The sequence below is a fragment of the Belonocnema kinseyi genome, chromosome 8, assembly GCF_010883055.1.
Source record: "Belonocnema kinseyi isolate 2016_QV_RU_SX_M_011 chromosome 8, B_treatae_v1, whole genome shotgun sequence".
In the NCBI taxonomy this organism is placed as follows: Eukaryota; Metazoa; Arthropoda; class Insecta; order Hymenoptera; family Cynipidae; genus Belonocnema; species Belonocnema kinseyi.
Window position 1 is genome coordinate 115040623 of NC_046664.1, and position 14779 is coordinate 115055401.

At 35.1% G+C, this 14779-nt stretch overlaps 1 protein-coding gene across 1 annotated transcript in view; it reads left to right on the forward strand.

The window, feature by feature from the left end:
- Nucleotides 1-14066, forward strand: part of LOC117178663 (pancreatic lipase-related protein 2-like) — a 248376-nt gene extending 234310 nt beyond the window's left edge. The window contains exon 5 of the mRNA XM_033370088.1: nucleotides 13801-14066. Coding sequence (XP_033225979.1) covers nucleotides 13801-14066 — 266 coding nt within the window. The remainder of the gene's footprint in view (nucleotides 1-13800) is intronic.
- Nucleotides 14067-14779: the final 713 nt, after the last annotated feature.

Genomic DNA, 14779 nt, shown 5'->3' on the forward strand with positions numbered 1-14779 from the left:
TCGGTAATTTATGATATTTAAATTTATCACATTCCCTTAAAAATGTAACTATTTTTTCAAAAATTCATCTTTTTAGTTAATTCAAATTTTTATTTGAAATAGTAATAATATGTTAAATCAAAATTATAATATATTATATTATTAATAATGATGTTCAATAATATTCATTTGAATAATATAAAATTTCGGCTGTAAATTAACTTTTTTGTGGAAAATTCAATGGTTTTGTAGAAAATGCGCCTTTTGTCTTCGACATTTTTTTGGTCAATAATTTACTTGCTTGGTTGAAAGTTGTACTACATTGATAATTTTTATGTTGTTGAAAATTCATCTGTGAATTAAAAATGGAACCTTTAGAAATCTTCTGAATTGTGTAAAATCTTTGTAATTACTTAAAACTTTTGTAATGTATTTTAAAAAGGTTTTTAAATATTTTAAAATTATTCGAAAACTTTTAAAATTTATTTGAAAACTTTTAAAGCTTTGTCAATTAAAAAGAAGGTATTTTTTAATCTTTTGCGATTTTTGTTAAATTTTTAGAAATGGTAGCTGCCTGCTAAAGTCGCATCGGTGACGATCGCTAATAACAGTTAATTTCCTATATGGTAATGCTCGTAAAGTAGAATGTTTGTTGTCAAGGTTTAATTTTTCTTTTTTTTTGTCCTATGGAAAATATTTCTGTCCAAGGTCTCGCACTCCGACTTTACCTGAAATACCTCCTGCACTTATTACTGTTTGAGACATCGAATGTATGATGAAAAGTGCCTTCATATTTATGAAGCCTGAATATGAAATGGTCAGAATTTCCGTAAATTCTCTTTCCGAGAAATTCAAAATCTTTCTTTGAAAATTGACAATTTCATTTTGCGAATTGACGACACAGAAAAGCGAGTTGTAGACCTAACTGCCAGGGGCCCTGAAAATAGGTATGAAAAGTATTGGTCGCTACACCAACTGCAGGGGTGGTTACCCAAGAGGTTGGGTGGGTGGAGTGCGGGCATGGGTGAGATGTACTGGAAAATGTAGATTTAACTAAACAGAATACTACACAATTCATGATTTCAAATAAAAATGAAGAACAAGTTTTTTTCTTATAAGAAATCATATTCAATATTTAAACATATTTGTCAATGTAGGGCTGAGCTTTGCAAACATTCAAATACTCATCGAGTTAAAAGGATTTGTTCGAAATCACATTTTAAATTAGTTTTTTAATTACATTAAAAATAAAAACATTTGTGGTCAAGCAATTTCTTAAGATACTTAAAAACATCTCGGGATGTTTCACCATTAAAAAATTAAACTTATAATTGTTTTGATTTTAAAACTATTTTCAGAGAGCATAAACTTTTATCCTCAAGAGTAAAACTCTGTTTTCTCTGAAGTCACTTTTGCTAATATTTTTCTGAAAGAGTTGGCGACATGAGAATTGTATATACATACATTGTTAAACTGAAATATTTTAAAAGAAATTGATTGTCTTAAATATCAAAATTTGTATGTACTTTGAACCACTCAAACTGAATATGCGTGGTTCTTTTCAAAGTCTTTTTTTCTTTTGCTCCCCGGGTAGTGCCGGAAAATAGCCCCCGCTGCTACCTTGGTGGCGGAGGGAGTGTGCGCCCCTGCTAACTACCAGGATGAATGCTGCTGAAGGTACGATTAGCAAATTAAAATCTGATGATGGCTCCACTAGCAAAGAAATCCCTATGTCCACAGTTTTCGATATTTTTTCTGAAATAGTTCCAAATAGCATGCTCAATAATAGTACGACCACTTATAGAATATGGTTTAGTCATCTGGTATCTGCAGTATGCCGTTCATAAGATCAGACTCGAGCGCATGCAGTACCGTTTCCTTCGTTTCGCAGCCAGACAGCCAGGCCTGTCTATGAACAGATGCGATTATCAGGCTGTCGTCACTAATATAGGCAACCGTGAAGACACATACTTTGATCCTGTTTTGCGGGCTCGTTAGATGGCTTTGTAGTACTTTCCCCCGCTACACGTCCCTCAGGGGCAAAGTTTGATCTATATCTCTTTTACTTCGTTGTTTTCCGAACGTCAGCACATGTGAAACCTAATCCATTAAGAACTGTTTGAGACCTGATATCTAATTTGTTGTCATCATTTTCGACCTGATGATTATCGTTGTAGTACACAACTGAAAACTAAAAGAGGAAGCGGTACCTTCTATATTATTACCATAAAAACAGAGTAATATTTGGGGAAAGGAACCTGCCGATGAGAAAATTGATGTCGAAAATGATTACAAAATTTAAATGAAAACTGCTTTCAAACATACTTCCATCATCTTTAGTTTTTCCTTATAGCACGTTTTTATGAAAAAAGCAATAGAAAAACAAGCAGAAATATATAAATAATTATTCCGGTAATTATTTATGTATTTTTATTTGTTTTTCTATTTGTTTTTTTAATTTATTAACTTTTTTAATTACACTATCTACAAATCATCTGGATATAACCTCAAGCATCTATTATCTTATCTTGAAAACCTGCGGACTCGTTTGATGGCACCACCGTCGATTATAGGTCTGCACTTCTAAAGCATTGAGTGACCACAGCCTGGCGATCACGTCCACATAACAATGCATGCGGGGGCACATGGCCACATGCCGCGTAAGCACGATGTTTCGGCAACTCTGCAAACACAGTGGTAGCGCGATCTGAGGGTAATAAGTAATCCCGCATAGTGCTCGCACTCGATCTGCATTATATACAGCACAGCGTGTATCTATGATCCTCGTCAGGTAGTGAGGGCAAAATGTCGGCATATAACGTGCGGTGAAGATTGCGGCACAAAAACCACATTATTACTAAAAACATAATATAGCTGTTGTATGAAAGTAAAACTATGATCGAATTCTCTTCATGCCCTAAATTTGGTGATTTTTTCTGTATATTTTACAGATAAAAAATCAGAAATAATAAAAGTTCAAAATGTTATAAGTTGTTGATTATATTTTGCTATTTTGTTTTAAAAACATTCTATCTAAAATATTTGGTAACACAACTTGAAATTATATTTAATTATTTTCTTATAAGTAGTTTCATGGATATTTTGCTATACGATAATAGTTGAGACCCCAAAGCATCTGTAACAAAATCAAAAATGTATTATTGATAGAAGGATATCAAACCTATGTTAATTTATTTATTATAATTAGCGATTGTTTAGTAGATAGGAACATTTTGCAAAAGCTATATAGTTGAATAAAACAAAGGGAAGAAATACAGTGAACCCCTTCAATAGCTCTCCCTTCTATAGCCCTTTCGTGAATTGATGCCGCGCCATAAGTAGGTGTAACCGGAGCTGCGCGGGGTGTGCGGGGTCTGCGGTTGTTGCTCAGAGGAGCACTCAGACGTGAACTATCAACAGAGGAGCGGGCTAAAATGAGTTAGTTCCCACCCACCGTCAGCCTAAAAATCGGCGCTATAGAAGAGTTTCATTGTATTAATTTTATTTTTAAGTAATTAAAAAAATTGATTTAAGTAAAGCATATTAATTTAAATTTTTTATTTTCATATATTTTAAATATAATTTTCAACATAAGGCGTTGCTTTAAAAAATCATGAAAATCAATATGCCTTGATTGGAAAAATTATATTTGGGTGATTGTAATAAATATTAAATTTTCATGAAATAAATTAAAATGTTCAATATTCAATTAAAAAAATGGTATAGACAATGATATATTCGGCGGCCTGGCGACTTATAAAAAAGCGCGCCAATCACACCGAGCGTGGAAGAATCACAAATGTCCAGTTGCAACATGGAGATGACTTGATGTTATGCGAGCTCGTTCCATTACGGTACACGAATGAACAAATGCGCAAATTACTGTTTGTACTTGTAATGGGCCCACGCTTCTTGCCCGTAATAATTGATTTTTAGACAAAAGTTTTGAAAAACAAAATTTAAAAATGGGAAAGGCTAACGAAAAGTTATGAAAATACAAAGTAGAGTAGAAGGGTTCTCATTGGGCTTAAGGTAAAGAGTGCCAAATCAAAAGTATGTTACAAGTTTCTCTTATCGCAAATTTAGCAGCATTTTCTATGTCTACCTGGATATTTCTGGCGACAATACATTTTTTGAGGTTAGCGATTTGGTCAAATTTCCACGTTTCGAGAACCCTGAAATCCAAAAAACAGGTTTTTACGAATGCGTTTGTCTGTCTGTATGTATGGCTGTCTGTCTGTATGCCTGTCTGTTTCCACAATAACTTAAAAAAAAATAAATTTATTACATTATCCCTTGGTAATTCTTTAAGTGTCTCAAATTAAAGGTCAAGTTCGTTAGCCAGCCATTTCAGACGGAAATTAAAAAATTAGGCACATTTTGAATATTTTTGAGAACACTTTTTTTTTTAATTTTAATTTTTTATAGATGTTTATAGTATTACAAAATTAGAACAATTTATCCTGATGACTTTTTTTTATATAACTAAATATTACGAGAGTTGTAGCATTTACAAAATTCGAAAAAACAGACGAAAATTACCATTTTAAGCTAAATAACGCACGATATAAAAAAAGTCAAGAAAAAAAATATTGCTTTCTGAATGCCCTACAATATTATCATAACAGCTTTTTAAAGTTTCTTAAAAAATCAAAAATTCAAATTTTTATATCACAAAAAATCATGGAAAATCCAAAAATTACATTTTTGGCTCAAGCTATGCAAAATATGGAAAAAGGTTTTAAGCCAAAAATAGTGCATTTCAAAAAGATATACAAATTGTTTATGAATCACTTTTGAAAAGATGCATAGTTTTCGCTTTAATCGTCAAAAACGTCATTAAATGCCAAAGGAAAACTGCCAGCTGCGTGGGCACATTCTCATCACAACTTCTGTCTTTTAATTTCTTTATCGTTTCGAGACCCGCTGAATGCAATAAAAAGATCTTGACGAATGTTTCTGTTTGTATGTATGTATGTCTGTGAACACAATGATTTATGAAAAATTTAATCTATTAGATTGGCCTTTGGTACACTCTTTTAGTCTCCTAAACTTAAGGTAAAATTCTTTAGCCAGACATTTTGGTTAAAAATTAAAAAAGTGAGCGCATTTTGAATATTTTTGAGATCATTTTTTTCAAGATTCGAAAATTCACTGTACGGATATTCGTATCATTCAAAAATGTAAACAATTTATCTAAATGACTTTTTTCATGAAACCAAAAATTACCAGAGCTATAGCATTTACAAAATTCCAATAACACACGAAAATTAAATTTTAAGACAAATAACACACAATATGAAAAAAAGTCAGCAGAAGAAAAAATTTTATTTTTGTATGCCCTACAAGATTATCATAAGAACTTTTTGAATTTTCTTGAAAAATCGAAAGTTCAAATTTTGATAGCATAAAAAATAATGGAAAATCCAAAAATTACATTTTTTTATTCAACAATTTTGACCTTGAAGTTGACCTTCATGGCTTTTTGAAGGTCAACTTTGTTTTTTGAAATAGAATCCCCCCTTTTTACATCCGCAATCTATAGAGCGGAAAATTCTACGTTCAGGTATGTACCCAAGTCATAGGTCAATTGTAACATTCAAGGTCAGTTAGAGGTTATTTGAAATTAACAAAGTTTTCCAAGAGTTCAGTGTAAATTCTGAAGTAAATTTCGACGAGAAATTCAATGGTGACCTTTATTTTGACCTTGAAGTTGACCTTTATTTATTATTAAGAAGAAGTTATTATCAAGAAAGATTATCGAAATCGGCATATGCCATTAAAATGATAAATAAGGCTGAATATTTAATACCACCTCCATCTCAATGTGAAATCGTCTCTAGATTGTCGAGGCATTTTTCATAAGAAATTCGTACTGCATATTTAACTTGGGAGATTAAAACATTCGCGAAATTTATTGTGAAACAGATTTTACCTTTTGACAAGCTAATTTTGTTGACCAAAATATAAACCTTATGCTTATGGGACACGAGCGTTGAAAATGTAGATAATATTAAGTAAATAAATTCTTTATTGGTCGTAACTTGCAATATATCTTGTTAGCTCAGGGAGTATACGAATAGTAATTTCCTAAATGTGTAAGAAATTGCCCTTAGGCTCTACCATTCGAAGGCAGATAGGCTCATGCCAGCTTAATTTATATTGGACAACAATACATGTTCATGCGGTTCAATCACTCGAAGGTAAATCCGTTTTCTAACAGTATAACTTCTCGCCGCTCAATCCCTCGAAGGCAGATATGGTAGATATCACAATCAAAATTTAATAACAATAATCGTTCATGCGGCCCAATCGGACATCGCCATTAATAAAGGATCGGCAGACTTATCAGCGTATGATGGACCGAACTGCGCCTTATCAGAGGACTAGTTCTATCCAAAAGGTAGAAGAATCCCTTCCCGAAGATTCCACATTTTGTTAAAAACTCACGGTTTCTCTGCTGGAGACTGGAGGTAGCTGTTTGGCTGGGAGGTCGGCTCTGCTGGACGGCTTCTGGAGGCACCCTGGATCGCTGTAGTATTTCTCTTTACTTTCCATCACTGAACACAATGTATCAAAACTACTCAGCATAGGACTGAGGGAAACTGATTGCTCACTGTGAAGTCCGTGCCTCTTATATCCCGTGGTACCGTTCCGTTTGCTTGTGGAAAAGCCAGCCACCCAGTGGGCACAAGACCTTGTCGATCAACGTGTTGGTATCTGTCGATATCTGTTTTTCTCTTTGTTGTTAGGTGCTCGGTAGGTATAAGTTTTCCTATTTTAGTCTTGGCGTGAGATTTTTGTCTAATTAATATGTTCAGCCTGGCTTCTATTTCCACTTCTGCCTTGTTTGGGAACCCGAGTGATTCCATAGATGTTCCCACGTCCTTTTTCTTGCGTCCTTCTGCCTGCTTCGCCAGTCCTTTCATTTTCCGTCAACAAAGGAACGGAAACTAGTATAAACAAACAGACAAGCAAACAATAAATGGATGAGATATTGGATGGGATGAAAGGAAGCGAGGATATAAGGTGATTTTTGTGTTTTATGTCTTTTATTATTTTCCTATTTTTCCTTTTTGTATGGTAGTAGGTCGTTCGCACAGAAAATTACTCGAACCGTTTTGGTATTCTCATTGAATAGTATGTAAGGTGAATTGTTTGAATCGAGTTTCTTCTTTAGTTTTGATTGCTTGCCTCACCCATTGTAACCTTCGTCATGGGTAGTGTTATTTTCGCTGGTAGAAAAAGATAGCCAATTTCTCCAGAAGCGCTTGGGTTTTGTATTAAGGTAAATTTCGATTGGTGTTATCTTGGTTGTTTCATGATGGACTTTGTTTTCTATGTTCTCTATTGGTTTTATGCATTTTAACCATGATGAATGTTTATCTTGTTTGATTAGTATTCTGAAAAACTTAGATAGTTCTCTGTTTATTCTTTCTACCATGTTTGCCTGTGGATGACGGATTGAAGTCAGGAAATGTTTTATTCCTTAATGTATTTATTTCTTTCTCCACACTAGTGAGGTAAATTGCGTTCCGTGGTCTGTGATTATTGCCTTCGGTTTTCCAAAGTTTGGGATTTAGTCGACAAACATATTTTCAAAGGTGATTTGGGTTTTTTCTTTTTTTTAGGGGATACAATTTGGCATATTTGCTAAAGCAGTGAATTGCAGCTAAGATATATTTGAATCCAAGTTGCGCTATGGGAAGTGGTTCGTAATAGTCAATCGATAATAGTTGTAGGGCTCGCACCGTGATTGTTAGTTGCATGGGGGCAGTGCTGGATTTGTTCGTGATTTTCTTGCGTTAGCATGTGTCACATGTGCTCAGAATGTTACGGATTATGCGTGCGCAATTTGGTTTGTGGAATTCTTCTGATAACATGAGATAGCACTTTCTCTATCCCGTATGTCCATATATTTCGTGAAAGCCTGTTACCAATTTTTGTATTATTGAGTCCGGAATACATAGCTTCCATCCTGTACGGCAGTTTTTGTAGAGTGTGCCTTTCTCGTACTTGTATCTGCCTGTGGTACTTTGTCTTTGTTCCAGTATAATCGGTCTTGGCTTGTGATCTTCTAATTGTGGCTTTTGCATGTTCTTTAGCTCTTTCCTAAGTGGAGATGGTGGTTTGCTTGCTAAATGGTTTATCGTTATTACCTTGTTTTCTTTGGCATTTGGGTAGGTAGGCCCGCTTGTGGTCCATTTTATTTATAATCTTTGTTCCAATGAGGAAGCTTCTATATTTCTGCAACGCCCATACTAGTGCCAGGAGCTCCTTCTCCGTTGTGAAGTATGAGAGTTCTGCACCCTGAAGAGTTCTACTTGCGCAATAGATTATCTCTGGTCTTTTTTTCTTTGTTTTGTTGGTAGAGAATTGCCCCAAGGGCGTAGTCGCTAGCATCAGTTTGTAGGGAGTAGGGCTTTCGTATATCTGGGTAATGAAGTAGAGCATGCTCATAGAATAGGTTTTTTATCCTTCTGAATGCTGCTTCTCTTCTTCTATTCCAATTTCAGCGGATGCCTTTCCGTTCTAGTTCGAGGAGAGGGACCATTTCCTCGGCAAAGCGGCTTGTGAATTTAGTGCCAAAGTTTACGAGGCCCAAGAAGCTTTTTAATTGTAAGGGAATTTGTAGGTGTTTTAAAGTCCTTGATGCCCAGTATTTTTTCTGGACCTGGGCGAATTCCTTCTGGTGTCAGTATGTGACCGATATAGGTCGTTCTTGGTTTCAGCAATTCACATTTTGCGATGTTAAGAAAAATGAAACACGGAGACGTTTTTTTGGCCAAAGTCGGTTTTATTTTTCAATATTCTCTCCTTTTAGGTCGATACAGCGAGTCTAACGATTTTCTAACTTTTCGATACCGTCCGAAAAGTACTCGATCGGAAGGTCTCCAAAATACGCCTTACTTTCAGCTTTGAGCTCCTCATTTGAGTAAAAACGCTTACCGGTGAGCAAACGCGGCACATATCGCGCGCAGAGCTTCTTCATGTCCAAAACTGAATGCACGATATTACCCACACGTTCCAATGATATGCCTACAGCATTAGCTACCTTTCTCAATTTTACTTTGGGATCATCAACATCATATCATGGATTTTTTCGACATTTTTTGGTGTAGTGACCTCTTTTGGGCGCCCAGATCGTTCAGCATCAACTGTGCTCGTACGGCTACAACGAAACTCGGTAGACCACTTATGAATCGTGCCAATCGACGGTGCAGAGTCCGGGTAATACTTATCCAGCTTGGCCTTGGTCTCGGATATCGTTTTCTTGCGAAGATAGTAGTGTTTGATCAAAACTCGAAACTCAGATTTTTCCATATTAAAAAAAACTCGGAGGTTAGTCACTTTTCAGTGCTGTAACTTGTAAATGCGTAAACATAAATGGCTGAAGTTTTGACAGGCGTCATTTGAAGGATAAAGCTCGACGAAAATGGTACACTTTAGTGAATACTAATGCCAACTCTTAGAATTTTCAGGTACTTATCAGACTGCCTAGTAGGTTGTAAACATGATTAATAACATAGTCCCCTAGTCCTAAAAGAATCCTATCTAGGGCTGGAACTAAAGCTGTTAAAGCTGTTGAACTTATAGCTTTTTCCTTCAAGTAGGAATGCTTTGTACTTTCTTGAGTTTTTGTGGAGTGGGATTTTCCAAAAACTGCTATTTAGGTCGTGACTTGATATTAGTTTTTTGTTTCTGCACCTTTGGAAAAGGATTTCCATGGGTTCGGTTTCTTTGGGGTCCTTTATCAACTTTTCATGCAACCTCCTGACATCGAGACATAATCGAGCACTTTTGTCCTTCTTTTTGACCACTACCATAGGATTAACTCATGGGCTCACAGTTCGTCTAATTATTTTCCAGTCTAACATTTTGTTTATTACTTGTTTGACCTTTTTCTCGTAGTTGAGAGGGATTGGATAAGTTTTGCCAAAAAATGGGTTGTTATCCTTCAGTTTTAGTTAATGTTCGGAACAAGATATTAAGTCGGGTCTCTATCTGAAGACTTTTTTTGTATTTCTACATCAAATTCAAATATTATATTTTTCTTTTATCATTGATCAATAAGGATTCCCAGATTTTATTATAACTCCTCTTTTTTAATTCATTAGATTCTTCATTTTTTTCTTGTATGGCTGTGATCTCGTTCATGTTTCTAGGTGGGCTGTTGCCGATGTTTTCTTTGCGTGTTTTCATTGAGTAAGAGACTGCGCCCATATCTAGGGTTAGCGTATCGTTTTTTAGTATAATTATTCCACCTAATGGTTTCAGGATATCTACACCAAGAATAGAGGTTTTCACCAGCCTAGGAACTATAAGTAAGACTACATACGTATTTACGTTGCCAATTTTTATCCGAGCATATTTTTTTATTATTTTTTTTAGTTCTATTGGTTTTCCCCTTGTCGCACTGACGACTGATATTCCTACGATGGGTAATTTAGGGCATTTCCTAAATATCTCTATATTTTCCTCATAATATTTTTCCGAAAGGCTTGACATTTTACTTCCGCTATCTGCAAGTGCATCCATCTTCGCTGATTCGAGATTTATTTCTACTAATGGGCATTTATGTGTGGTTTACTGTATGTCCGTATCTTGCCATAAAAGATCCTCTTTTATGTCGTAGTTTAGGGTGTTAACGTGTCTTGATATTATTAATGTTTCTCTCGTGTCTGTTGGAATATGTTTTATTTCCGAAGCCACAGGTTTATTTATTTTTCCGAGAAAGGATCGTGAAAGGAGAGTTCTCTCTCATATAGCGTATCTTCTATCTTCTTTTGGTCTGTAATGGAGTCTATTTCTGCCTGTCGGATGTTTTGTGTATTTTGGTCCTTTGGCGGGGGCTTTTCTCCGCTTCTGTGGGTTTCCTCCTTATTTCCTTTATTATCAGTTTCCCGTCTCAAAGGTTTCCTTTCTCTGTTGTACCGTTGGTAGCCAGTTGCAGTTCCCTGGTTTCTAGCTCTCCAGTTGTTTGAATTGTTTTCATCACTGTTATTATAATTAGTTCGATAATATTCTTGGTTTTTAAAGTCGTATCGGGATGTGTTTAGTAGTCTCGTTTGACTCCTTCACACTACTGAAAATCTTGATTCCATATCCTGACCTAGATAATCCATTGGAAAAGGTATAAAGTCCAAACTCTAACTTAGATTTGAGTTCGAATTGTTCAGTATCATTCTAATATCTCTCTTCAAATTTTCTGACGAAGTCATCAAACTATCTAACACTATCTTTTATGAGGTCCCTCCATTCTCGAGGTATACATTTAAGGTACGTCCCTATGAGATAGATTGTTTGACTTCTTGATGGTTTACGGCTTCCCAGAAATCTTGCACCTCCTGCATGAACCGAATTGGGTTACCGGTTCCATAAAAAGCGGGGGTTTTTGGAGTGATGCGCATATTAGTTGCAACGTTAGTGTCTTCGTGTCTTAATAATAAGGCTAAATAGTCTGTTTCTATATCTCGAATCCTATTATCTATTTTTTCTTGCCTGTGTTGAAAGTTTTTAATAGATTCAGCATTATTTTCTAATCGGTGGTCGATGGTTTTCGTCATTTACGTCAGAATTTGTATTTCCGAAGTAACTTTTTGTCTCGTCTCATTTAGTAGTCCCTATGGACACTCGAAACGTGATTTGTTACTATCGTCACTTGTCTTGGCTCTGTCATTCATTCTCCCCATTAGGTTCAATTCTGTTTATTTTATTTTATCTTCTAAATCTCGATTGATTTTCTCTATTCAGTGTTCAATCTCAAAAATGTTTTTTTGGTTTCTTGCTGTCTCGGCTTCCATTTTTCAGTATCATTGTAAAATTTTATCATATATTTTATCTCGAACTGCCAACGATCTCAAATCTAGTTCCCTGTTTCTTTTGATTAGGATCATATGACTGGTCCTCCGCATCTCTGTGAGTAAAGGGGTTTCTACTTCTCTCCTCGGTGGGTCGACAAAGGACTTCGGAAGTCGTGGGAGTTTATAATCAAAGGATTTGTCTATCTGAAAATGTATAGGAGCCCTCCCTACAGCTCCTTTCCCTGTAGTTGGCTCGTTTGAGTCTCTCTCCTTTTTCAAGATTACTCATGGTTTCTTCGGATTCCTGATTTTGTCGACTACGAGTCTTAGGTCTTCTACCTCGTGGCATTATAGTATTCACTATCTACTTCTTTGTTTTAAGGAACCTCGGGCCTCACGTTGGGCGCCAATGAAACATATTTTACCCTTTGAGAAGCTAATTTTGTTGATCAAAATATCAACCTTATGCTTACGGGACGCGAGGGTTGAAGAAGTAGATAATAGTTAATAATTAAATTCCTTATTGGTCGTAACTTACAATATATCCTGTTAGCTCAGGGAGTCTGACAACTGAAGCTATTTATTGTATTGCATAGAGCCAAACAAATTTCTATTCGAGACCACTTTATTATAAACTGTGGACTAAAAATAGAACAACTTAAAACTGTTGAAATGATAAAAATATTGTTTCGTCAACACGATTTTCTGTGGGCTTGATGCATGATCGCTCGCAAAGCTAATGCGATCTAAGTATAGTAATAGCAATTTCCTCAATGTGAAACAAATTGCCCTTAGGCTTCCGCAGCCCATTTTTTCCGTAAAATCGTGGTTCGTACCTATATTTTAATGATCGAAATAGAAATCCGCATAATGATCAATATCAAGGGCGTTAACAAGGGGCAAATGTTTTTAAAAATAATTATGACTTCCGCGATGAAAACAATGGAAAAATACCTTCACAAAATTATGTACATAAGCGAGTAGAAGACAATATTTACAAGCGAAATCCTAATAATGCAAATGAAGAAAGCCCTACTAGAAATGCGAATGAAAGATCCCAAATTCAAACTGAGACTTATAATAATCTGCAAAATACCCTGCGGCAAAATAACATAACTAAACAAACTAGAGTTATAGAAGTCGCGGAAAATATTGATAATTGTGATGAATTTTATTTTATTCAGGGAAACGCACCCATGCTGCAAATACCTATATAGGTGCCTGTAAAGGTCACTAATAGGATTCTATATAAGGATCCTATAATTGACCTATATAGAATCCTATAATTAACCTATATAGGATCCTATATAGGGTTACCTATATAGGATCCTATATAGGGTTACCTATATAGGTCAGTATAGGTGCCACCTATAGGAAATGAAATAGCTTTCTGCATAGGATCCTTTATAAAATCCTAAATGATTCTATGGTAAAGGTATGGGTTCGTTCTACCTAAGTTAGAATCCATATAAGAATCTATACAGATTCCTACTACTAGGCAATCACATAGTCAAAAATAACTACTGCGCAGCTGTATCTGCTATAGAAAACTACTGCGCAACACTTCCGGTTCATTATCTGACCTGTATAGATCACTAATAGGATTCTATATAGTATCCTATGCAGGAAGCTGTTTCATTTCCTATAGGTGGCTTCTATACTGACCTATATAGGTGACCCTATATATGATCCTCGTATAGAATCCTATTAGGGACCTATATAGGTATTTGCAATAGGGACATGCCTCGGTTTAGTGGAAATTAAAACTATAGATGCAAATCCGGGGTCAAAATATTTTAAAAAGCCTCTACCTTTTGATATGAAGGATGAACTTCTAAAAAACGATGATAATATGTAGATAAAGAAGTAGATAAATGTCCGATAATGATTTTATATGTCGAGGACATAGAAACAAATGCATTAATAGATACACATAGCGAAGTCACCTGTATTTCTGAGACTTTTTATGAGAAAAATAATAATATTTTCATACAATGCGAACTTTTACCAATTCTAGGAACCACAATCGTTGGTGCAACTAGGGGAAGACCTGTAAAAATAAAGTATCAAATTTGTGCAAAATTCAAAATGGACGACTCTGAAGGTTTTTACGTTTTTCTGATTGTTCCTAGACTTAACAAAGAATGTATTATTGGAGTCCACTTAATGAAAAGATTAAAAAGTAAAATCGATTTTCATGATAATATTATATTAGAAGAAGATATGAATAGAATTTGCACTATAATGGATGCGGAAAATTTCGTAAAAGAAAGATACATATAATGTTTAGGGAAGTATTTAAAACCCGAAGAAAATTTTCCAAATGTTATGAAGGAAATTAATACTATTGAAATTTATGAAAATGCCCATGCACTTCGACTCTAAGAAATATACAGCTTTCTTATATGAAGGAAAATTTTATGAATTTTGCGTCAGACCTTTCGGCTTAAAAACAAGCACAGCTGCGTTGGTTAGAGCTTTGGATTTTGTTCTAAACGGGCTGGGAAACTTTGTTATGACTTTTATTGATGACACGTACCTCACTGAGTACGTCACAGCATCTGGAACATTTGAATTTACTATTCCAACGTCTAGAAAATCACAATGTCACAGTAAATTTGGAAAAATTACATTTTGTCCCACCAGAGGTCATATTTTTAGGCCATATTTTAACGCCACTTGAAATTAAACCGGATCCTGACTAAATTAAAGCGATCCATAAATATCCTAAGCCTCGAAATTTAAAAGAAATACGAGGATTTTTGGCTGTAATAAATTTCTATACGAAATTAACGAGAACACGCTCAAGAAATAGTACCACTTTTGAATTTATTGCGCATATGGGCTAAATGTATATGGGATTTAGAAACGGACAATGCATTAAAGAAGGTCAAAGCTTTATTTTGCAAGCACGCACCAATTTCGTTTGCTAGTCGTACTTTAAAGGGATCCGCATTATCATATTTTATGAGATAAAAAGAGTTATTTGCTATTGT